General features: G+C 38.0%; 1 protein-coding gene and 1 long non-coding RNA gene across 2 annotated transcripts in view; both read right to left on the reverse strand.

Moving 5' to 3' along the window:
* TTN (titin) overlaps nucleotides 1-25299 on the reverse strand; it is a 309138-nt gene that overhangs the window by 146371 nt on the left and 137468 nt on the right. The window contains exons 110-131 of the mRNA XM_043525559.1: nucleotides 24442-24708; nucleotides 22206-22283; nucleotides 21007-21087; nucleotides 20285-20368; nucleotides 19983-20057; nucleotides 19676-19753; nucleotides 19237-19320; nucleotides 18605-18688; nucleotides 17854-17931; nucleotides 17608-17691; nucleotides 15882-15968; nucleotides 15240-15314; nucleotides 14808-14885; nucleotides 7343-7502; nucleotides 5762-5868; nucleotides 5563-5643; nucleotides 5297-5377; nucleotides 4932-5015; nucleotides 4609-4683; nucleotides 4175-4252; nucleotides 3864-3947; nucleotides 37-120 (exon numbers count right to left, since the gene is read on the reverse strand). Coding sequence (XP_043381494.1) covers nucleotides 37-120; nucleotides 3864-3947; nucleotides 4175-4252; nucleotides 4609-4683; nucleotides 4932-5015; nucleotides 5297-5377; nucleotides 5563-5643; nucleotides 5762-5868; nucleotides 7343-7502; nucleotides 14808-14885; nucleotides 15240-15314; nucleotides 15882-15968; nucleotides 17608-17691; nucleotides 17854-17931; nucleotides 18605-18688; nucleotides 19237-19320; nucleotides 19676-19753; nucleotides 19983-20057; nucleotides 20285-20368; nucleotides 21007-21087; nucleotides 22206-22283; nucleotides 24442-24708 — 2067 coding nt within the window. The remainder of the gene's footprint in view (nucleotides 1-36; nucleotides 121-3863; nucleotides 3948-4174; nucleotides 4253-4608; nucleotides 4684-4931; nucleotides 5016-5296; nucleotides 5378-5562; nucleotides 5644-5761; nucleotides 5869-7342; nucleotides 7503-14807; nucleotides 14886-15239; nucleotides 15315-15881; nucleotides 15969-17607; nucleotides 17692-17853; nucleotides 17932-18604; nucleotides 18689-19236; nucleotides 19321-19675; nucleotides 19754-19982; nucleotides 20058-20284; nucleotides 20369-21006; nucleotides 21088-22205; nucleotides 22284-24441; nucleotides 24709-25299) is intronic.
* LOC122462274 lies at nucleotides 8491-13504 on the reverse strand. Its single transcript, XR_006284744.1, has 3 exons — nucleotides 13451-13504; nucleotides 11089-11172; nucleotides 8491-8569 (listed from the first exon to the last, which is right to left on the reverse strand). It is a non-coding gene; the product is annotated as an uncharacterized LOC122462274 (long non-coding RNA).

The raw sequence follows: 25299 nt of genomic DNA on the forward strand, positions 1-25299 counted from the left end.
ACTATACTATAGTATCTAATGCTATATCCAATGTACCTTTAGCTGGTGGCCTCTTCACTTTTTTAGTAATAGAAATCGGTAATTTTTCTTCTATGACTACTTTCTCAGGAACATCAGGCACTTTAACGATACAGAATATTTACATTTAAAAACTTCAAAAAACACAAACACTAGAGGCAAGAAGAAAGATATATAAAAAAGGGTATCTAACATAAACATGGCTCACATATCGCCAAGGCAACTGTGCAGACTGACAATGGAAACATTAAACCATAGTTTTATACAACAACAACAAAGAAGACATATCATGTCTCAACATATACATATGAGCAGACGCTCTTTGCTGTACCCACTTCTGCCAACAGTGCATTTATACACATTCCAGGTCAGAGCTCTGGTATAAAATCCAATCAAATCCTGAGAAAATTCAGCCCCTATGTGACCTCGGTGACTGTCCCCTTCCATATGAGGAGAGCAGGGTCCTTCACACAAATATGCCTCTATGGCTCTCTTTGAGCTTCTCCAGTAAACAAGCCACTTGCACAGATGGAAGTAGACAGTGATCTTGTGCTTGCAGTAAATTAGAAGTAACCCATGTCCACATGTAGAAAATGACAAGATTTTAACTGTAAAGACTCCAAAAAGCTTATTATGTAAATTATGTTCAGTTTTGCAGATTCATCCAGGAGAGAGTGCACACTTTGTTGGTGGAGTTTCTTCTCTTTTTGAAACAGTACTGGGTAGTTTTTTCTTCTGACTCTGAAATTGCTGGTTATTAGTGTGTGAAGTCATCCAGGAAAAACTACAGTGTGCCCTGGCATTTGGATGACCTTTTAGGATCTCTGAAATAGCAAAAAAGTTGGGAATTTTCTTCTTGGTAGATGGAATCTACTTGGCAGCAATAGTTCTAAGTATTTCTACCTACATTCTGCAAGGAACAACCTAATCTTTGCTTGTCGCAGCAATTTGCTGTGAGGGTCTAGTTCAAGCAGGTGGATGCTTTTTTTAGATGCCTGAAGCCACAGCCTGAGAAACTCCCACTTCTGGTAACAAGTGTTCTTTTTAGGGCTGTGTGAAATATGCCTAGTTTCTTTGTAACTTTCTGGCAGGGCTGGTGCATAAATTTTCAGTGCCTCAAACTTTAATCTTAAGTGTCAGGTAAGTTCAGGTAAGTCTGAACCCATAAACTCAAGATGAAATTGATTGAGCCTGGCAACTTTCATTGGTTTGATTACAAAACCAGCTACATTTGGCCCAAATTGTCCAGGCCAGGAGACTCTGCTGCCCAAGAAAGCTCTGTCCCACTCGCTGCACTTCTACTTGCCTTCTCAGGGAGGCCTTTAGACCTTGACCTCCTCTCCCTTTGGGGACAGCTGGCTCACTCTTCCTTCACAGGCTTTTCTCCGAACTGCTGGCTGGTCTTCTCCCCCATCCTGTTATTTGGGAGGCCAGCAAGGAGCCTTCTCCTGCAGTTCTCCCCTTCTCACAGCTCCAAGTGCAGGTGTCCTTTCCATCCTACCAGTTATACTGCTGCAGTGAGGCCAAGTCTCACTGCTGTGGCTCTACAAGCCTTTTAATTCACCCAGGGCTGAAACACCCAGAGTGCTCAACAATGGGGTTTCTCAATAGCTTGGAGCACTCTGGGTTCTCTCAGCCCCAGAGTGAGTTCAAGTACTCACAGGACAGCAGAGGAAGGGCCAGAGGAGCCTTTCCTGTATCACTACTTCAGGATGTGCTGGCTTCCCATAGGAGAGGCAGAAAGGAGGACAGACAGCACAGAAGAGGAGAGCACTTGCATATTTAGTAGGGAGTTGGCCAGGAAGTTTCCCCTCAGAGGGCAGAGAAAGACAGGCGGCACACTGGTTGCATCCAAGAGAGGAGCTAATTAAATAACCGAGGCCATGTCTATGCTTACTGGGGATCGACGCTGCTGCAATCGATGTAGTGGGGATTAATTTAGTGGATCTAGTGAAGACCCACTAAATTGACAGCAGAGCGCTCTCTGGTCGACTCCAGTACTCCAGCTCCCCGAGAAGAGTAAGGTAAGTCAACGGGAGAGCATCTCCTGTTGATGCAGTGTGGTGTAGACACCCGGGTAAGCTGACCTAAGTGATGTTGACTCCAGGTACATTATTGACATAGCTGGAGTAGCATAACTTAGGTCAAATTACCCTGGTAGTGTAGACATGGCCAAAGCTTCCCCCAGGAAAACAAAAGAAGTCAGGAATCTCAGGATGGAAGATTTAAGCCTCTTGAGATCAGAGAAATTCAAAGGGCTTCACTTTCAGGAAAAACATTGGCCTGCCCCAGGTGTAATACAAACTTTTAATCTACACTCATCTTGAAATCCTGAGCTTTGCTTGCAAAACAAAATAGATTTTAAAAAATGGCGGCAAAACTAAAAGATTTCATTCAGGCCTAAAACTCTTTTAGTTTAGTTCATACCTGTGTATGAAACCTCCTCCTCTGTGTGAAGAGAGATGGACATTTCCTCTGACAAAGCCCAATGCTCTTCCACTGTTGGTACATTAAAGATAGAGTCTAGTTTTAGTATTGTTCCTCTGAAACAATATTTGGGGTAGAGGTTATACATTCCCTATCCACTCAATGTGGTTGTTACGGAAATATGACATTTTAATTGCTTTCCTGCCACCTCTGACACCAGATAAAATGGAGGGAAATGCACCCCTACGGCTGCCCCTGTATCCCTTAAGGTTCCTAGGATTTTGGTGGAATGTCAGAATTCAAGAGAAGTTACTGTGGCAATGTGGTAGTCAGACTGGAGGACCAACAGCCAGGCAATTATTTCTTTTATAATTTATTCTATGGATGTGGGTACCTTTTGCTGGTGGAGCTGCTTTTCTTTTTGGAACAGCAATGGACACTCTTTCTTCTGTGACAACTGTCTTTGGAACTTCTGGTACTTTAAAAATAGTAATTGCAAGAATACTAAATTGCAAAATTCAGATGCTCTCTGTTAATTTATGCTCATGTTAAAGAATTATGGATGAACAAGTACAAAATAAATGCACATTTACGAAGTAAGCTTGTGTGTTTAAAAATAGACATGGACTTGAAACCAAACAATAAGCAAACAAGAATTTAAGTTCACAAAGACAACAGGTCAACTTAAACTTTAATGCACAAATAGCTGGATATGCATTTGGCTTGTGGAATATATACTTTCTGAAGAATAATACCAGGTTTTTTTCTTCATGGTAAGCTCCTTATTAATTTCAGACATTTTAAATTATTGTGCTGTTTTAATAACAGCAATAATATTAATAAAAGCATGAAAAGAAAAACAGAAAGAGACATATGCACATACAAAAGAATGACTAAAAGATATTTACATGACACATTAAGGGCTCTAGAATTTAATTGTTCAGCGTTGCTGGCACTTTCCAGTACATGTAATTTAACTACAAAATTTCACACACCGAAAAAAGATAAAAGAGTTTTTTAAGCCCAAAAGAAAATGAAAGAAGTTAAGGACACAAAGGCATCTTTGAAATAAAAATGCTGATGATGTGAAAAGTCATTGACACTTTTTTAAAGAGAAGACACAGTGAGCTTCTGCATATGAATGATGCTCAATTTATCAAAATTAGTGTGCACCCAAAACAACGATTGCAATTAATAACAGTTTTGAATACACAAGAAATGCAGGGCATCAGCTGTTTTACATAATTTCCTAAATTTTTTGCAGGGCAGAAACCAAAATTTCTTTTAATTTATAAACAAATTAGTATAAACTGTTTGTTTTATTTTAATTAAACCATTCCCAGGTTCAAGGCCTGCTGGTTCCCACTGATTTCTGATATGTAGAAGCCTCCTCTATCACCAGAAAAGAGCTGATTTACCTTTAGCTGGTGGAGCCACCACTTTTTTGTGGACCGGAACGGGCACTTTCTCTTCTGGCACAGCTTTCTTGGGAACTTCTGGCACTTTAAAGAGATTTTTTTACTTTTAGGAGATTTGAATTACACACAAACAGTAAAAACAATCAGGCAACAAAAATACAAGCACAGAGACCTGACATTTTTGTAAGTTAAATAAGGAAACAAAAGCATACACCAGAATCTACATTTTATGCAATGGAACTAAACTATTCTAGATACAAGACATTAATAACAGACAAGCATCTATTGCATAGTTTGAAAAGGCAATGTACCTCTTTTTGGTGGAGCCTCCTCCTTTTCAGAGATGGCTACTTTTTCTTCGGTGATAATTTTCCTGTGCACTTCAGTCACTTTAAAAATATCAAACGTAGGAATATTTAATTGCAATATTTGGAAGGTGCTTTAATAATAAGCAGCTAGAAATAAATCTTTTTAATCTTAATTGATTTTTGATAAAAGAAAATATACATGAAATTTCACTGAATACAAAAATGAGACAGTAAAAGAAGAAGGAACAATTTACAAAAACAGTATAAAGAACACAAGTGATAGTTTATACATAGTGAAGATCCAGACAGAGGTTACTGTCACTAAAACACAAAATATCTACATGAAAAACATTTGAAACGAACAAACAAACAAACATAAGGTGTAAGATAAAGGAACAGATAAAGACATCTAGAGAATATTATTTTCATTAGTTTACCTTTGGTGAATTGAGGTTCTTCTATTTCAACAGCAACAGGAGGTATCCATTCTTCTGGTAGTTTTTTCTTAAGTACTTTAAAAATATTGTGTAATTTTAGAAAATTGGAATGATTTCAATACTAAACTAAAAAGAAAAAAAGCAACATAGAAATCTCACTATGAATACAACTGGCAATGGACACAAACAGGCACATGTACTTGTGTAATGCTAAAAAATTAAAAGCATCTAAACTACATTTTACTCAACAAGGTAAGAAGTTAAAGACTGAAATTGAAAGAAAGACATTTTTCCAAGTTATAGGAAGCAAATAACTGATGTACCTCTAGCTGGCGGGGCCTCTGCCTTTTTAGGAACAGGGACAGGCACTTTCTCCTCAGGAACAGCTTTCTTACGAACTTCAGGCACTTTAGAAAGAAGAGTTTTAAGAATATTGATCTCTAGTATTCTGAATATATTTTGTATGTAACATTAGTGTTTCCTTCGTTTAAAAATAACCAAAGTGTTTATGTAAGGAAAAACAAATAATAGTATACAGAACACACCGTTGTAATGCAAACAGTCAGACTGTGATTTATAAGAAACTCACATCTTTATTAACAGACACTAAAACCAAGAACATGAGAAGAGAAGACCTTTGTCACGTCTTTCAAGGTAAGGAAGAATCATTTTAATTAGTAACTTATACCTTTTGCTGGTGGAGCTTCCTCAATTTTAGGAGCAGCAGGAACTTTTGGTGGTGGGACAACTTTCTTAGGCTTCTCAGGCACTTAAAAAAATATTACAGTGTATAGTTTAAGAAACAGGAAAAGTATCAAAACAGTAAGGAAACACTTGCTTAGTCAAAAGAGAAGTTTGTAACACACATGTAATAGGGACATACATCAAAAACAACAAAATCAGAAACACTAAGATGCAGAACAATTGACATTTGATATTTAAGAGTTGATGTACCTTTAGCAGGTGGGACTTCCACTTTTTTGGGAACAGGGACAGGTACTTCCTCTTCTACATAGAAAGGCTCTTCTTCAGTCACTTTAAAGATATTAATGTTAAAGATACAGAATTGATGTATTTGGCATGTTTGATCTAGTCCTTGGTTAGTGTATCTATGGAATGCTTGATTTAGGAAATCTAATTAACCCAGTCTCACCTGCACTAGGAGTACTGCCTATCCCCAAAATAGTAGCAAGATCCAAACTGTGTAGCAATTTACTGATGTCTGAGAACCAGGACATACAATAAACACAGCGGGTGTGGCTGTGTGAGTGTAAAATGGAGTCTTAGATGGAGAGACCAGTTGGTAGATTTGGGTTTGGGATGTAGACATTTATGTCAAGCAGTAGTCTTTTGTGGTGAGCCAAATCCTTTCTTATATTATAGTCTCTGTTGAATTTGTTTTAGAGAAACATTAGGTGGATGAAGGAAAGGTAGCTAATTTACTGGAAGGTTTGGCTCAGATTTCAAAACATGGTTTTCATTTGCCATATATTTTAAAGTCAGTGCTGTCATTTTCTAGGAACTCTGAACAAAAAGATTGGGAAGAAAATCACATCAGGCTAACGTTAGTTTCTTTTTCATGATGCCTTCTCCTTTTGGACACAATCCTGCAAAGGGCTGAGCTACTGTAGGTATGAAGTGCCCTCAAAGACTGATCCAACTCCCCCTGAAGTCAATGGAGTCACTGTCAATGACTTAAGTGGGAGATGGACCAGGCCTGAACACTCAATACTGCTAGGAGATGCTCAGTGCTTTGCAGGGCTAGATCTAATGCCCACTGAAGCTAGTTGAAAGTCTCCCATTGACCTTAGTGAGACACTAGGAACACATAAATCTCACTGGAATTTGTCATCTTGAGAATTCAGCTGGATACAGACAGATTCAACATGTCACGTGCAGAGGGAATTCAGGCAATGGCTTTGTGTTCGTTGCTCTATGCAGTGTTAAGTTATCTGTGTTACAGATCCACCAGTATATTTTTAAAGATTACAGGTGTCTCCATAAGTTTGCTCATTCTCACAAAACAACAAACAAGAATTTAAGTTAACAGAGCCAACAGAGCAACTTAAACTTTAATGCACCAACAGCGGGATGTACATTTGGCTTGCAGAATTTATACTTTTTGGAGAGTAGTAGCATGTTTCCTTTTCTTTTGGGTAAGCTCCCTAGGCACTTCACTTTATATTATTGTGCAGTTTTAGTAACAGCAAAGATATTTATAAAAGCATGAAAAGAAAAACAGAAAGAGACATATGCACACACAAAAAAAGAATGTCTAAAGCATATATACATGACACAGTAAGGACTCTAGAATTTGAATGTAAGATTTTTCAGCATTCCTGGTATTTTCCATTACATGTAATTTAATTAAAAAATTTTACACACAGAAAAAACATAAGAGACAGCATATTAAACCCACAAGAAAATGACAGATGTTAAGGACACAAGACCATCTTTCAAAAAAATGCTGATGATCTGAAAAGATGTTGATACTTTCTTTTCAGAAGAGACAATCAGCTTCTTCATATGATTGATGCTCAGTTTATGAAAATTAGCGTGCACCCAAAACAACTATGCATTCATAGCAGTTTTGAATGCACAAGAAATGCAGGAGACTGACTGTTTTATATGATTTTCTGCATTTTTTTGCAGGGCAGAAACAATCAAAATTCTATTTAATTTATGATCAAGAAAGTATAAGTTTTTTTTAAAAAAAAAAAATCAAACAATTCACAGGTTCAAGGCCTGCCAGTTCCCACTGATTTCTGATATGTAGAAGCCTCCTGTATCACCAGAAACAGCTGATGTACCTTTGGTTGGTGGAGCCACCACTTTTTTGTGGACCGGAACGGGCACTTTCTCTTCTGGCACAGCTTTCTTGGGAACTTCTGGCACTTTAAAGATATTGTTCATTTTTAGGTGTGTTGAATTACTCACAAATGGCAAAAATAATAGGCAACAAAAATACAAACACAGAGGCCTGACACTTGTGTAAGTCAAATAAGGAAATTAAAGCATAAACCAGCATCTATATTTTATGCAACATAATTAGGCAGTTCAGGACACAAGACAATATTAAGAGAGAAACATCTGCTGCATGGCTTCAAAAGGCAATGTACCTCTCTTTGGTGGAGCTTCCTCCTTTTCAGTGACAGCTACTTTTTCTTGGGTGATAATTTTCCTATGCACTTCAGTCACTTTAAAAATATCAGACGTAGGAATAGTTAATTGTAATATGTGGAATGCACTTTAATAATAGGCAGCTAGAAATAAGTCTTTCTAATCTTGACTGATTTTTGTTGAAAGAAAATATACATGAAATTTCACTGAATACAAAAATGAGACAGAAGAAGAAGAAGGAACAATTTAGAAAAACAGTACAAAGGACACAAGTGATAGTCTATACACAATGAAGATCCAGACAGAAGTTACTGTCACTAAAACACAAAATATCTACATGAAAAACATTTGAAACAAATAAACAACAAAATGTGTAAGATAAAGAAAAAGATAAAGACATCTAGAGAATATCAATTTTCATTAGTTTACCTTTGGTGAATTGAGGTTCTTCTATTTCAATAGCAACCGGGGGTATCCATTCTTCTGGTGGTTTTTTCTTAAGTACTTTAAAAATATTGTGTAATTTTAGAAAATTGGAATGATTTCAATACCAAAGAAACCAAAAGAAAAAGGAACACACAAATCTCAGTATGAATACACTGGCAATTGACACAAACAGGCACATGTACTTGTTTAATGCTAAAAAAATTAAAAGTATCTAAGCTATATTTTACTGATCAAGGTAAGATTGAAAAGATTAAAGATTGAAATTGAAAGAAAGACATTTTTCTATGTTATAGGAGGCAAAGAAATAATATACCTTTAGCTGGTGGGGCTTCCACTTTTTTAGGAGCAGGTACAAGTACTTCCTCCTCTATGTAGTAAGGCTCTTCTTCACTCACTTTAAAGATATTAATGTTAAGAATACAGAAGTGACCTATTCGGTATATTTGGTCTATTATTGCATATATTACCTTCACAAGTAATGAAATGATTAAAAAAGAATAACCAACAAAGAGTACTGACACCCACAACACATATATTTGCTGCTTCGTTTTCCAGATTGTTTCCTTGATAACACTTGTAAACTTTCAGAAAAACTATGATGTGAAAAAGACAAATAGAGTCCTTGGTTAGTGTATCTATGGAATGCTTGATTTAGAAAATCTAATTCACCCAGTCTTCACCTGCACTAGAAGTACTGCCTATCCCGCAAATAGTAGCAAGATCCAAACTGTGTAGCAATTTACTGATATCTGAGAACCAGGACATACAGTAAACTCTAAGGGTGTGGCTGCTTAAATGTGAAATGGAGTCTTAAGGTATATTTACAGTGCAAAATCCAAACAAACAAAACCCATAGGAAGGAGTCTCAGGGCTTGGCTACACTTGCAAGTTAGAGTGCATTAAAGCAGCCCCGGGCGCCCTAGCTCACTACCCGTCCACACTGGCAAGGCACGTAGAGCGTTCTGACTCCACGGCTAGAGCGCTTCTGGTGCTCCACCTCAGCGAAAAGATTAACGCTATTGTGCCTTGGCTGAAATGCCCGGGCGTCAGTGTGAAAGAGGTGTTGGATTACTACGCTCTGATCAGCCTCTGGAAACGTCCCATAATCCCCTTAAGTCAAGTGACCACTCTTCCCATTGTTTTGAACCCGCTGTAGAAATGCGGATATGCCCTCTGAAAGCTCCATTTCTGACAGCCAGCTGCTTATCTGCTCCGAGACAAAGCAACCATTAGTGTGGAATGTTGTGTGTGAGAGAGAGAGGCGGGGGGGGGGGGTTTGCTGCTGTCTGAACTTACAAGACAGCATGCTGACATGCTCTCAGCTCCCCCCAAAACCCACTCTCTCTCCCCCCACATACACACAACACACTCCCTGTCACACTCAACCCCTCCCCCCCATTTGAAAAGAACGTTGCAGCCACTTGCATGCTGGGATAGCTACCACAATGCACTGCTCTCTGTGGCCATTGCAAAAGCTGCTAATGTGGCCACGCCAGTGTGATTGTAGCTGTCAGGGTGGACAGACTGCAGTGCTTTCCCTACTGCGCTCTCCGAAGGCTGGTTTAACTCAAAGTGCTCTACATCTGCAAGTGTAGCCATGCCTTCAGAGTCAGGATCAACATACGTGGGTTCTCACTACAGGGCTTTAAAATAGCAGTTTAGATGTTCCTGTTTGGGCTGGAGCTCAGAAACCAGTGATGGGAGGGGTCTCAAAGCCTGGGCTCCAACCTGAGCAGAATGTTTACACTTGTATTTTTAGTGCTGTAGCCTGACCCTCACAAACCAGAGTCAGTTGACCTAGACTTTGAAACTCACTGCCCTGGGTTTTTTTTTTTTTTTTTTTTTTCCAGTGTTGATGTACAATGAGATAGTTTCTAGCTGCAACAGGGAAATGGGCAGACCACCTGGGAGAGTTAGGTTGGGGATATATGCATTTAATTCAAGCGGAAATAGTTGTGCTGAGCCAAATCGTTTCTTTTATTACAGCCTCTGCTGAATTTGTTTTAGAGAAATACTGGCTGGACAAAGGAAAGGTGGCTAATTTACTGGACGGTTTTAGCTCAGATTTCAAAATATAATTTTCATTTGTCATATAACTTAAAATTAGTGCTACCATTTTCTGCAAAGTCTTAACAAAAAGACTAGGAAGGAAATCACATCACAATAATGTAAGATACTTTTTTTTAAGGTGCCTCCTGCCTCTGGACATGATCCTGCAACGCGCTGAGCTACTGTAGGTATGAAGGGCCCTCAGAAACTGATTTAACTTCCCCAGTGTCAATCTCAATGACTTATTTGGGAATTAGGTCAGTCCAGAACACTTACTACCTCCAGGAGTTGCTCAGCACTTTGCAGGGCTAGATATAATGCCCCCTCAAATCAATTGAAGGTTTCCCATTGACCTCAGTGAGACCCTAGGAACGCATAGATCTCACTGGAATTTGTCATCTTGAGAATTCAGCTGGATACAGGCAGATTCAACAGGTCACATGCAGAGGGAATTCAGGCAATGGCTTTGTACTTGCTGCTCTTTGTTACCTGTGGTACAGATCCACCAGTATATTTTTAAAGGTTACAGGTGTCTCCATAAGTTTGCTCATTCTCACAAAACAACAAGCAAACATGAATTTAAGTTAACAGAGACAGCAGAGCAACTTAAATTTTAATGCACCAATAGCTGGACATATATTTGTTTTGCAGAATTTATACTTTTGGAGAGTAGTAGCATGTTTCCTTTTCTTTCGGGTAAACTTCCTAGGCACTTCAGACATTTTAAATTATTGTGTAGGTTTAGTAACAGCAACATGAAATCAAGAACGTTCACTAAAAACACAAGGCAGAATTCATAGCACATTTACAGCACAGACATACAAAGAACATTATATGTTGGATCAAATGCTATATCCAATGTACCTTTAGCTGGCGGCTTCTTCACTTTTTTAGTAATAGAAATTGGTAATATTTCTTCTATGACTACTCTCTCGGGAACATCAGGCACTTTAAAGATACAGAATATTTACATTTAAAAACTTTAAAAAACAATGTACAGAAGCATAAATGCTAGAGGCAAGATGTAGAACACTAATACACAATGGTGTAATTCAATAATACAGAAGAAAAATATATAAAAAAGGGTAACATAATTATATGTGGCTCACAGATCACCAAGGCAACTACAGATTGGCGAGGTATTATGGAAGCATTAGACCATAATTTAATACAACAACAAAAAGACATATCATGTCTCAACATATACCTATAAGCAGATGCTCTTTGCTGTATTCACTTCTCCCAACAGTGCATTTATACACATTCCAGGTCAGAGTTCTGGTACAAAATCCAATCAAATCCTGAGAAAATTCAGGCCCTCTGTGACTTCAGTGACTGCCCCTTTCCGTATGAGGAGAGCAGGGTACTTCATACAAATGGGCCCCTGTGGCTTCTCCAGTAAATACAGCAAGAGCCCTCTGACAGCCACTTGAGACAAAGAATTTGTACAGAACAGATAAACATTCCAATCCCATCGTTCTAGCGTAAGATGGGAGAGTGGGTACAAACAAGCCACTTGCACAGATGGAAGTAGACAGTGATCTTGTGCTTGCAGTAAATTAGAAGTAACCCATGTCCACATGTAGAAAATGACAAGATTTTAACTGTAAAGACTCCAAAAAGCTTATTATGTAGATTATGTTCAGTTTTGCAGATTCATCCAGGAGAGAGTGCACACTTTGTTGGTGGAGTTTCTTCTCTTTTTGAAACAGTACTGGGTAGTTTTTTTCTTCTGACTCTGAAATTGCTGGTTATTAGTGTGTGAAGTCATCCAGGAAAAACTACAGTGTGCCCTGGCATTTGGATGACCTTTTAGGATCTCTGAAATAGCAAAGAAGTTGGGAATTTTCTTCTTGGTACTGCAGATGGAATCTACTTGGCAGTAATAGGTCTAAGTATTTCTACCTACATTCTGCAAGGAACAACCTAATCTTTGCTTGTAGCAGCAATTTGCTGTGAAGGTCTAGTTCAAGCAGGTGGATGCTTTTTTTAGATGACTGAAGCCACAGCCTGCAAATCTCCCTCTTCTGGTAACAAGTGTTCTTTTTAGGCTGTGTGAAATAAGCCCAGTTTCTTTGTAACTTTCTGGCAGGGCTGGTGCATAAATTTTCGGCACCACACCTTTAATCTTAAGTGTCAGGTAAGTCTGAACCTATAAACTCAAGATGAAATTGATTGAGCCTGGCAACTTTCATTGGCTTGATTACAAAACCAGCCACATTTGGCCCAAATTGCCCCAGCCAGAAGACTCTGCTGCTCAAGAAAGCTCTGTCCCACTCGCTGCACTTCTACTTGCCTTCTCAGGGATGCCTGTAGACCTTGACCTCCTCTCCCTTTGGGGACAGCTGGCTCACTCTTCCTTCACAGGCTCTTCTCCGAACTGCTGAAACACCCAGAGTGCTCAACAATGGCTTGGAGCACTCTGGGTTCTCTCAGCCCCAGAGTGAGTTCAAGTACTCACAGGACAGCAGAGGAAGGGCCAGAGGAGCCTTTACTGTATCACTACTTCAGGATGTGCTGGCTTCCCATAGAGAGGCAGAAAGGAGGACAGACAGCACAGAAGAGGAGAGCACTTGCATATTTAGTAGGGAGTTGGCCAGGAAGTTTCCCCTCAGAGGGCAGAGAAAGACAGGTGGCACACTGGTTGCATCCAAGAGAGGAGCTAATTAAATAACCGAGGCCATGTCTATGCTTACTGGGGATCGACGCTGCTGAGATCGGTGTAGTGGGGATTAATTTAGTGGATCTAGTGAAGACCCACTAAATTGACAGCAGAGCGCTCTCTGGTCGACTCCAGTACTCCAGCTCCCCGAGAAGAGTAAGGTAAGTCAACGGGAGAGCATCTCCTGTTGATGCAGTGTGGTGTAGACACCCGGGTAAGCTGACCTAAGTGATGTTGACTCCAGGTACATTATTGACATAGCTGGAGTAGCATAACTTAGGTCAAATTACCCTGGTAGTGTAGACATGGCCAAAGCTTCCCCCAGGAAAACAAAAGAAGTCAGGAATCTCAGGATGGAAGATTTAAGCCTCTTGAGATCAGAGAAATTCAAAGGGCTTCACTTTCAGGAAAAACATTGGCCTGCCCCAGGTGTAATACAAACTTTTAATCTACACTCATCTTGAAATCCTGAGTTTTGCTTGCAAAACAAAATAGATTTTAAAAAATGGCGGCAAAACTAAAAGATTTCATTCAGGCCTAAAACTCTTTTAGTTTAGTTCATACCTGTGTATGAAACCTCCTCCTCTGTGTGAAGAGAGATGGACATTTCCTCTGACAAAGCCCAATGCTCTTCCACTGTTGGTACATTAAAGATAAAGTCTAGTTTTAGTATTGTTCCTCTGAAACAATATTTGGGGTAGAGGTTATACATTCCCTATCCACTCAATGTGGTTGTTACGGAAATATGACATTTTAATTGCTTTCCTGCCACCTCTGACACCAGATAAAATGGAGGGAAATGCACCCCTACGGCTGCCCCTGTATCCCTTAAGGTTCCTAGGATTTTGGTGGAATGTCAGAATTCAAGAGAAGTTACTGTGGCAATATGGTAGTCAGACTGGAGGACCAACAGCCAGGCAATTATTTCTTTTATAATTTATTCTATGGATGTGGGTACCTTTTGCTGGTGGAGCTGCTTTGCTTTTTGGAACAGCAATGGACACTCTTTCTTCTGTGACAACTGTCTTTGGAACTTCTGGTACTTTAAAAATAGCAATTGCAAGAATAGAAAGAGACATATGTACATTAAAAAGAATGACTAAAGCATATGTACATGACACAGTAATAGAATTTGAATGTAAGATTCTTCAGCATTGCTAGCACTTTCCATTACATGTAATTTAACTACAAAATTTCATAAACAATAAAAACATAAAAGATAACATTTTAAACACACAAAAAAATGACAGATGTTAAGGACACAAAGGCATCTTTGAAAAAAATGCTGATGATCTGAAAAGACTGATACTGTTTATTTTTAAGAAGAGACAGTGAGCTTCTGCATATCGGTGATACTCAGTTTGTGAAAATTAGTGTGCACCCAAAACAACTATGCAATTCATAGCAGTTTTGAATACACAAGAAATGCAGGAGTGTGATTGTTTTACCTGATTTTCTGTATTTTTTTAGAGGGCAGAAATCAAAATTCCTTTTAATTCATAACAAAAAGTGAATATAAACTGTTTTTTAAAATCAAATAATTCACAGGTTCAAGGCCTGCTGCGTTCCACTGATTTCCAATATGCAGAAACCTCCTGTATCCCCAGAAAGAGCGGAAGTAATTTTAGCCGGTGGAGCCACCTCTTTTTGGTGGACTGAAACAGGCACTTTCTCTTCCGGCACAGCTTTCTGGGGCCCTTCTGGCACTTTAAAGATATTGTTCGTTTTTAGGAGTTTTGAATTACTCACAAATGGCAAAAATAATAGGCAACAAAAATACAAACACAGAGGCCTGACATTTGTGTAAGTCAAATAAGGAAATGAAAGCACACACCAGAATCTATATTTTATGCAACATAATTAGACAGAGATACAAGACAAGATATAAATATCTGTTGCGTAGCTTCAAAAGGCAATGTACCTCTTTTTGGTGGAGCCTCCTCCTTTTCAGAGATGGCTACTTTTTCTTTGGTGATAATTTTCCTGTGCACTTCAGTCACTTTAAAAGTATTAAGTGTAGGAATAGTTAATTGTAATATTTGGAATGAACTTTAATAATAAGCAGCTAGAAATAAATATTTTTAATCTTGACTGATTTTTGTTGAAAGAAAATATACATGAAATTTCATTGAATCCAAAAGTGAGACAGTAAAAGAAGAAGGAACAATTAACAAAAACAATACAAAAAACACAAGTAATAGTTAATACACGGTGAAGTATCAGACAGAGGTTACTGTCACTAAAACACAAAATATCTACATGAAAAGTATTTGAAACAAACACAAACAAACAAAATGTGTGAAATAAAGGAACAGATAAAGACATCTAGAGAATATCATTTTCATTAGTTTACCTTTGGTGAATTGAGGTTCTTCTATTTCAATAGCAACCGGGGGTATCCATTCCTCTAATGGTTCTTTCTTAAGCACTTTAAAAATATTGTGTGATTTTAGGAAATTTCAAAACCAGAGAAACCAAAAGAAAAAGCAACACACAATCTCACTATGAATTCCCTGACAATAGATAGGTGTTTCTGTGGGTTTGCTTGTTCTCATATGTAATGGAATTGTCTAAGGAAGTCCACAGAATGTCATTATTGATCTCTGAGTTGGTCAGTCAAACAACAGGAAAGGAGGAATAATACTCTCAGAAACAAAATCTTCATAAACACTGAGGGACAGAGGATCCTCTTGATATTTAAGATTAGATTGATGCTTTTCACCTGTTTTCTGTAAGCAACCAACTATGCTGTTTTGTAGTGGGTTGGGCTGAAGACTGATCGTAAGAAGTGGCAGAGCTGTTTAGTAGTGGCAAAATGTCATAATATATGAAACTTTACCAGCATTTAAACAAATGGTGTAATGAAAAATGTTCATCTACACACTGAGGAAAAACTTGATTTTTTTTTTTATAAAAACTAAAAAATTATTTCAAAAATAGCAAGATTCCGAGATCGTTTTTATTTTAGCCTACACTCCTTGAATTGTGGTTGTACCTGTAAGTGATGAAATCTCCTCTTCTCTGTGAACAGAAATGATTGCTTCCTCTTCCTCTTCTTCTATCCATTCTTCCAGTGTTGGTTCTTTAAAGACAGGTTCAGTTTTAATGTTTTTTGTGGAACAATGGTTATGGCAGAGGTATAACAATTCTGATAAAATCAATGCGACAACTACAGCCATAGACAGGAAACATGAAATGCTTTGTACATGTATGTTTGCCTTGCATTAAATTCTGTTCCTTGCCCATGTGCTAGGGACAGGGGGCAAATTACATCTACGGTAGCTCTCAGAGTTCAACTGTGTTTTCAGTGGAGTGCCACAGCTTCCCAAATGTCCCATTACAGCAGCTACAATGGAGGACCAGCAGTAAAGTAGTTAAATAATTCTTCTTACTCTTTTGGTGGGTGGTAAAGAAAGACTAGTACAAAATAAGAGGGCAGGTGATGTGCTGGACAAATAAACTGAGAAACCAGCATATTCTTTAGAACTGTGTCAGGGAAAACTCAACTTGTGATGGGGCAAGAGGCCAATTTGCATAGGTACAAGCAGAAAGGAACATGTTTACATGAACAAATACCTTTCCGCATATTCATATTTCATAGGGGTAACTTAGGTGTTGACTTTAGGAATTTTGGCCCTTTTGTTGTTATCTTAATAAATATGTGTTAACTATCCCAATCTGACTGACTATTCATTAATGGATTACACAAGTGGGGAATCTTGGCTTGGAACACTATGGGGGAGATCCTTAACTGGCATAAATTGTTATAACTCCATTGAAGTCAGTCTCCATTCAAGCTGAGAATCTGCCCCAGAATGGCAATGAGTTATAGTGCAAAAGCAAGTCAGTGTTTCTCATCTGTAGCACAATGAATAGTTCTTTTGTATGTGGGGAAGGAAGTGAGGGATACAACCCTCATGTGTGTACCCATACCTCATGGGCCAGATCCCTCAAGGTGCTTACTATCCAATTATCCTTAACTTTCATTGTGTCTTCATTAGGAGTCTGATCCAAAGGCCACTGCAATCAATGAGAATCTTTCCATTCACTTCAATGGGTTTCGTATCAGGGACTAAAAGTACAAGGGCTGGACACCCACCCCACAGAAAGCTCTGAGCAACTGGGAAGTTATGGGCTCTACATGTAAAAAGTTGTAATGCAAAACCTCACATATAACAACCAAGGCACATTTCTGTATTAGGAATCATGCCTTTAAACAACAGATTTGCACTCTAAGACAACAAGAACAATCTACAGAATTGATGTTTCTCACATGGATCACTACTTGCAATATACTTTCAGGTGGTGGGACATCACTCCTTTAGAGATTATAACAGATACTCTTTCTTCTGTAATATAGACTTTTTCTCCTAAAACTGCTTTCTGATATACCTCAGGCACTTTGAAAGGTACTAATATAAAATTTATGAATTTCTAATTGCAATGTGTAGATAATATCCCAGATTGCTATGACTAAGTTTTTGAAGATTTAAGAACACTGATGCTATATAACAAGAGCACAAATAGTAGATGACAGAGTACTACACAATACACACAAAATAAACTCATGATCCTCTGTCAATAACGCAGTACAGTAACGGATAACTCCCAACAGCAACACAAATCTTACAAATACAGTAAGAGGCCAATAACAAAACAGAAGATAAGAACAGATGCTATTTAAGAATCAGCATGATCTGTCACTCTATCGGGAAGCATACCTTTAGCTGGGGGAGCCTCCACTCTTTTAGGAACAGCAACAGGTGATTTTTCTTCAGGGACAACTCTCTTAGGCACTGCAGGCACTTTGAAGATATTATTTCATTTTAGGACTTACAAAATGGAAAAAGCAACACATACACAAATGGAGACTTTAAAGAGGAGATTACATCCAGACACACATTTCCACAACACAATCAAAACACTAAAGAACAGTCTTTTACACAGTAAACTACAAGGTAATGTACCTTTTGCTGGTGGAGCCTCTTCTCTTTTAGGAACAGCAACTTCTTCTTTTGGGACAGGTCTTTTAGGCACCTCAGGCACTTCAAAAATATCAAATAGAATACTGAATGCTAGTTCTGAAAAGGATTACTGGGTACGTTACTATAGAAGTGCATTCATCCATTCATCTGAGGAAGATAAGCCATTTAACACACAAACTGTACACCTTAACGTACAGAGATGGGTTACCAAAAGAAAAGGTGTCTTTGAAGAAATCAGACCCAAACTCTGACATTTGGAATATGCACACAAGTATTTTAAGACTGCATTCTTTAAGTAAAGAAACTAGAATTGTTGCTAGTTAGCATTAAGTGGTGTTATATAAAACATACAGTTATGATGCACAAATAATCATTGTCATTGAAACACAAATCTATTTACATATAAACTGCATGAAAGACATTTAAAACAGCAGCATTAAAGAGTTGCATATAGAATGCAATCTACTATTTGATATACTTCTAGCAGATGGAGGTACCACTTTATTGGGAATGGGAACTTGAACAGGTTTTGTAGGCACTTCAAGAACTTTGAGGATATTAAAAACAGATTTAAATAATCTTTCTAAAAAGATTTTGAGAACTACATAGACAAAGAACAGACAAACAATAGACTGGATATAAAAGTATATATAACATATTGTTAGATTTAGAAGTAATCAAAAATTATTAAGACAAACATATTGTTAATGTTCACACTCAAAAGGTGATGTACCTTTAGCTGGAGGAGTTACTTCTTTCTTGGGAACAGCAACAGGTACTTTCTTCTCTGGCACAGGTTTCTTAGGCATTTCAGGCACTTTAAAGACATCATTGTCAAAACGGTGGTGTTTTAGTTTTTGGAACACTTATTCAGAGTACAGTGCTCAAAGAGTCCTTTACAGAACCCATACAGTTATCCAGAACAGCTAAGGATGTGAGCACTGCAGCACGTCACAACGTGTAGCTATATAATATTAAGATATGTAGATAACTATTTATAAATTACTGACAGGTAAGCACAGTGCATTGTTATATTATTAATATAGCACTATACATTTCCATGGTAATTCACAGAAGTAAAAAAAAAAAACAAGGCCAGCCCCTTCGCCAAAGAACATACAATTTAAATACAGATAGAGAAAGGAAAGGCTAAGAAAAGGAAGGACAAAGTTTAAAACAAATAAAGTGATTATGGGCTGTGTTCCAGCAAAAATGATGCTTGAATAAATCAACGTAGTATGTAGCAGATAAAGATAACACAAAAACAAAGCTGTATAGTTAATCCACAAATGTATTTAAGACAACAACAAAAATAAGATAACAAAAAACAAAAAGATCTTGCTTTTCTCATGATAGCTGGAGTACCTTTAGCTGGTGGAGCTTCTACTTTTTTAGGGACAGGAACCGGTTCCTTCTTTTCTGGGACAGTTTTCTTTGGCACCTCAGGCACTTTAAAGATACAGAGTTGTGAACATTTAGGAGGTCACTAAATTATTTAGTAAAACACTGAAGACAAGTTTCAACATGTACATATACAAATACTAAAGGAATCAAAAAAGTTTATCTATGTTATTAAACATACATTATATATTTTTTGCATATCAAAGAACATACGAACTACTTATCATTTAAACAGTTAAGAATATGGCTTAGCTTGAGAGAGAGACTCATGTTTGTGTACTTGTATGAGAGCACATAACTTCTGAGGATGTAGCCATTAGTTGAAGAAATCTGAGCAAGTCTGGCATTCTAACCTGTGGTGAGAGGATAGACACCTGAACACCGGGGCACAGATTTTATTTACCTTTAACTGGAGGAGCCTCCACCTTTTGGGGAACAGCAACAGGTATTTTTTCTTCTTTTCTCTTACGTGCCTCAGGAACTTTAAAGATATTAAATGTAGGGATATTAAATGGTAATGTTCATAGTAGTTCTGAAGTTATTTTAAGAATACTGTATGTGTATGCAAACTGTCTAAAACATATATATAAGCACATTCAGAAATTTGGAGCATAATCTGAAGAGGTGAAGAGTACTCATAATGAATAGGATTATATTTTTAATAATTAAGAATTAAAGGTTAATAAATATATAAGATTTTAAAAATCTACCTTTAGCTGGGGGAGCTTCAGGAATTTCAACATGTACTCTTTCTTCTATGACAGTTCTCTCATGTACTTTTGGCTCTTTAAATAAAATCATTTTAATAATGTTGTCATGTCGTATTCAAAGTTTTTCTCTCAAAGAATATCAAAGCAATGGAACACAACAACAACAAAGAAGCAATGTAATATGAAACATAAATGTACAATGTGTTTAAAATACATAATTTGTCAAAAAAAGTCGATAAAAAGAAACTAGTAAGATTGAAATGTTTTCATTTGGGTTTACAACTTTTTCATTTTGTACATACCTGTAACATAAGAATATTCTTCTTCTGCTTGAACAGAAACAGACATCTTTTCTTCTGAAATAGTCCACATTTCTACTGTCGGTACTTTAAAAATAGGATTTCATTTTAGCAGTGTTTTTCTGAACCCATATTTGTGGTAGACAATGTATCAGTCTTTATCAAATCAGTAAGTCTATTGTACATTTAAGTCTTAAAGCACAGAATTAGAGACTTAGTATGTATGTGCTAAAATAGTAAACATGAAAGTAATAAACATGAATTTAGTATGTATTAGAGGTCAACGAGATAGACAGTGCAAAAAGCTCTTTAAAACAAAAGAGCATGTAGCCTTTTAAAAATATTACACAGAAGGAGCACATAGAAGTTGCCTTCCCAAAGAAACTGCAGGATGCTAAGACCATTCATCTTTAGATATAAGCCAGCAAGCAGAATACATGAAGGAAGAGCCACATCACACTGCAATACCATGTACAGAATTTAAACATTTGAAAGCTACCCACAGAAACCATTCAACACAAAACCAAATTCTATGCTACTCTGTAACAGAACAAATTAAACATGAAAGTATGCATGTTACATACTACTAATTAAACAATGAGAGTGGTCACTGCAGGGCAATGTGAAATTGACACAAATACTAGACACATATATATCCACAGGCAGCACAATGATACATGTGCTGGAAAGAACGGAATAAGTAATTGAGAGGTCAAGATCTGTACCTTTCTTTCTCATAACTTCCTCCTCCTCAACTGGCACCCGGGTAGGTTTTGGTGGCGGAACCTTCTTGTGAACTGCTGGCACTTTAGAAATATGAATTGTGAGTCCCGTATGTAGTGAGAATACCAAATTAATATTACAGTTAGTTAATGTTTGCAGCATACTTTGAAAATGTAACAGACAAGACAAATGTACTATGATCCAGTCCTGCAGCTGTGCTAAGCTTGCATGGGACAGCACAAAATGATATAAGGACAGTGGATGTTTCTTTAGATCCCCTACCACAGTCCATATCTTATTAGGGGGTTATGAAATTTGTGACCACTGCTGCATGGATGTTCATGACCTCCTCATTCTGTTGAGTTTTAGAATCCAGGTGAAAACAACAAGGAGTCCTTGTGACACCTTAGAGACTAAAATTTATTTGGGCATAAGCTTTTGTGGGCTAGAACCCACTTCATCATCCACAAAAGCTTATGCCCAAATAAATTTGTTAGTCTCTAAGGTGCCACAAGGATGCCTAGTTGTTTTTTCTGATATAGACTAACACTTGCTGGAGGATTCTCTGCTCCTTGAAGTCTTTAAACTACAATTTGAGGACTTCAATAGCACAGATATAGGTGTGAGGGTTTTTTTTTGTAGGAGTGGTGGGTAAAATTCTGTGGCCTGCGTTGTGCAGGAGGTCAGACTAGATGATCATAATGGTCCCTTCTGACCTAAATATCTATGAATCTATGAATGGCTACCACTCAGAATCCAGGCGAGTCACTCCCATTATAGAATAGAAAATGCTGAACTGGAGGGGCCCAATCAGCAAGAAGCTGGGATGCATATGTATCCATAAGCCCAAACAATTGGTGAAGATACCCTGGTTGATAAACCAGTATGGAGAATTGGAGGTCAGACATGAGTGGGTAAGGGTGAAGGAGATACTCCTCTCCAAATGTAGTTTATCAGCACTCCCTGCCCTCAAGTATTAGGTGTTAGCTCTACAGGCTCATATATTTCTCAGAAACTGCTGCATTTATCTTCCTTTCACTATAGCTGGGCAATGGTTGTTACCATCATTGTCTCAAAGATTGAAAATTGGTCAGATCTATGTTAACTGAAGTACATTTGTTTCTGAAAACACATAAAGTGGCAATATTCCAACTACTTTCATGTCATAGTGGTGTTAAAATCATGCAGTAGGTAGCAGTACCTTTAGGCAGTCTGACTTCTTCCTCCTCAAGCCTTTGAGTGGTTACCTCAACTTCTTCAGCTACAGGTTTCCTAACAACTGCAGGTGATTAAAAGACATTTCACAACATTTAGACAACCTGGCAAACGATCACTCAGATAAAAACTGGTCAGAGCTGGGAGCTGTAGCATTTAATGCAACTTTGATATGTTTTAATCTTTGCCACGATTCCCTCTTGCACATCCACTCATATGGTTCACTGGTGATGGTGACCCCTGTGGAATGAGCCATACAGCTTGCTCCCAAACCTGGTGGATCTCCAGGGACCCACTGAGAGCCAGGGGGATCCTTATGAAGGACCTGGTGACTACCACTTCCTAGTAGTGCAGCTCCATTGTTCTACCAAGGACTTCACCTGGCCACAGCTGTTTGAGGACTGGTGCATGGGTGGAGGGGGGGGAAGGAAGATAACAAAACCTTTGCCTGAATGATGTTTGCCCAAGAATCTCTGCAGTATCCCTCAACCCTCCCAGTCTCTATTTTATTGCACAGGGAAGACCCTAGTCTTCCTGAGCACCCTGACCTTATGCATTCTGCCGGAGGGGGAAGATAGGCATGCAGTGATCTGGGGGAGGATCCCACTGTCTAGATTTACATCAGCATGAGAAAGATCTGAAACTTGCTCAATGTAACCATGACTCTAGTTATACAGATATGTCTCAGTCCTGTACTTTTATGTATGGTCGCTTCTTTCTTTTCAGCTGTAATTGCTGGTGTTATATGCTCAGGCATGGGCTTCTGAGGAACTCCAATCACTTTGCTAAAAACAGCATCTCATTTAATGAAGAGGAAATACACACCCTGAAGAAGTACACCTTACCTCAGGGTGGGACAGGCCAACATTAGGTGATGATATAATATTTCACAAATAAAACACACAATTGTGAACATTCAACAGTTGTCATGGGGGATTCTGTTCATTTCCGGTTTTGTTGCTAACCCATTGACTTTAGGACAAAATTATGTCTCGGCTACATACGCACTTCTCCCACTGAAATAATTGGGAGGCATGCTCTTGACATATATGACTCTTAACGCTCCAGAAAGATTTGTGGAACATTCCACCCAGATCAGCCTTGTCTGGGGGAAATGCAGGGGAAATCCTCTCAAATAATTAAAAACATGTAACTGTCTAAACTATGGCTAGTTCATGGTGCATTTGAAAAGCTCCCAAACTTCAAACTCCACAAATTAATAATCACACTATAATGTGTCACCTTGAGCTGTGTCCATATCATCCTAGCCCTGCTCGATGAGGGGCCATGATTTGCCACTGATTTGCAATCATAACTCCCCTGTACTTTATTTGGGAAGTTCTACGTACAGATTGATATCACAATATTCCCCAAAGTACTGCAATAGAAAATCTCAAAATGTACCAATTGGGGAGAAAATAAAGAGAGATCAGGGCTTACTTCTGAACACAGGGGAAAAATACATAAAGAAACAATATAGATTAAATAAGGAATAACTGCTACTGTCAAACTCAAAATCCTGGAAAGCTACTCTAAACCTTATACTACAAGACTAGTTGGGATAGGTCTCACAGACTGCAGCTGTAATGCACCTGGATAAATGGAAATACATTACAGCTGACTTTAGATCCCTGACAAAGATAAATGTAGATGTACAGTGGGTGGGCTTGAGTCTTCCTTCCCTATATGCTCACTTCTCCTTTTATACAGGCAGCCACAAGCTGCTTGGTGCCTGATCTTGCTTTCATTGAAGTTAATGGCAAAACTTCCATTAAATCAGCAGTGCAGGTTCAGTTCCATAGAGAGTAGAAGCGGGGGGTGAAGAAGACCTGCCCCACCCCACTGCAGCATGTGACGCTGTATACACACTGTATACACATGTATACACACTGGAAACCCCATGTATCCTTGTTATGAAAGGGTCCCAAAAGGAAAAAAAAGTTCTGTTTGTCCTTAGAAAATCCTGGTGGCTGCTGAAATGTTAGCTCTTGTACATCACGGCCTCTTTAATAGGTAATTAGAAGATAACAGGTCAAGAAAATGGCACAAAATACTAATTGTAATTTCAATATTTATATTCCATTGTATTCGGCAGTAACATTTTTATACATCCCAAACCAAATGAATTATACTGAGCATGGCCAAGAGAGTAGAGAGATGGAGAAAGTGAAGGGGAAAAAAAGAGGAAAAAAGATTAATAAAATCAAGAAATTCTAATATACCTTCTTCATGATAAACATGTTTTTCTTCATAAGTTTCCCATTCCTCTTCCCCTTCTTCATAACCTTCTTCCCTTTCATAATATTCCTGTTCTCCTCCATAATCTTCTTCCCATTCTTCATAAGGTTCTTTTTGTTCTTCATAAATTTCTTCTTTTTGTTCATAGACCTCTTCTCTTTCTTCATATATTTCCTCCTTTTCATGAACTTCTTCCTTTCTAGCTACAGAAGTCACTTCGATCTCTTGTGGCTTCCTTGGCACTTTGGGAACTTTAAAAGATTGCTCATATTAAAATATGGAGTTTGCAAGGCATAATGGATGTATATAATTTAAGAAATATACCTATTTATGGAATTCAAGTAGCATATTAAACATTTTACACAGTAGTATTAGATTGCCGTTTTATTGTTTTTTGCTACTCTTGATATTATCCAAACTTGGTTTGTCTCATGCAGACACAGTTATTCAATTTACCAATAGGTTAGCTAAGTCAGAGCTATCACCTCAATATATAAGTATGATATTATTATTTTGGGTTATAGGACCCATATTTCAATGGCAATTTTATCATATTTGTTCACTGGAAGACCACCACATTGAGTTCATTATATATCAACAGCAAGAGAAAGTTGGAAAAGAAAAAAAAATTCAAATTAGTATCATCAGCACATGCTGGTACCAGGGTGAAATCTGTCTAATGAAGTTAAGATGAATGAAAGAAAAATTAAGAATGAAGCTGTATTCTTCTGATGCAGATTATCACAGGGTAGGAAAACTGAGTGGCCTATTCCTCCACAATGGATTATTTTCTCAGTATACATGTTTTATACAACTTCTTTTGTTGAAATAATATCCTGTTA

The sequence above is a fragment of the Chelonia mydas genome, chromosome 11, assembly GCF_015237465.2.
Source record: "Chelonia mydas isolate rCheMyd1 chromosome 11, rCheMyd1.pri.v2, whole genome shotgun sequence".
Lineage (NCBI taxonomy): Eukaryota > Metazoa > Chordata > Testudines > Cheloniidae > Chelonia > Chelonia mydas.